Here is a 301-nt window from a genome sequence, read left to right as displayed (position 1 = left end):
TTTGGCGTAGACTGCGCCAGTGGTGATACGTTCGTTACAGACAAGAACAATTCCATTTCCTTAGAGTCAATATACGTTGCAGACCCTGTAGTGTCCATGTCTATCAAAGCAGTCAACAACAAAGATCGAGATAACTTCAGTAAAGCCGTGCAGAGATTTACCAAAGAAGATCCAACGTTTCATTTCTTCTATGATCCAGAGTCCAAGGAAACTTTGGTGTCAGGAATGGGAGAATTACATTTGGAAATCTACGCGCAACGAATGGAGCGAGAGTACAACTGCCCTGTAGTATTAGGTATGT

The 301-nt window shown here is 42.5% G+C and overlaps 1 protein-coding gene across 1 annotated transcript in view; it reads left to right on the top strand.

Moving 5' to 3' along the window:
- The window catches only part of LOC103523047 (elongation factor G, mitochondrial-like), a gene marked incomplete at its 3' end in the record, with an annotated part of 11,183 nt that extends 10,888 nt beyond the window's left edge, over nucleotides 1-295 (top strand). Inside the window, exon 5 of the mRNA XM_008488125.2 lies at nucleotides 11-295. Coding sequence (XP_008486347.2) covers nucleotides 11-295 — 285 coding nt within the window. The remainder of the gene's footprint in view (nucleotides 1-10) is intronic.
- Between the last annotated feature and the right edge of the window lie 6 nt (nucleotides 296-301).

This window comes from Diaphorina citri, unplaced genomic scaffold (genome assembly GCF_000475195.1).
Source record: "Diaphorina citri unplaced genomic scaffold, Diaci psyllid genome assembly version 1.1 scaffold14396, whole genome shotgun sequence".
Lineage (NCBI taxonomy): Eukaryota > Metazoa > Arthropoda > Insecta > Hemiptera > Psyllidae > Diaphorina > Diaphorina citri.
Note: the sequence above shows the minus strand (reverse complement) of the source record. Positions and strands in the feature narration are given on the sequence as shown.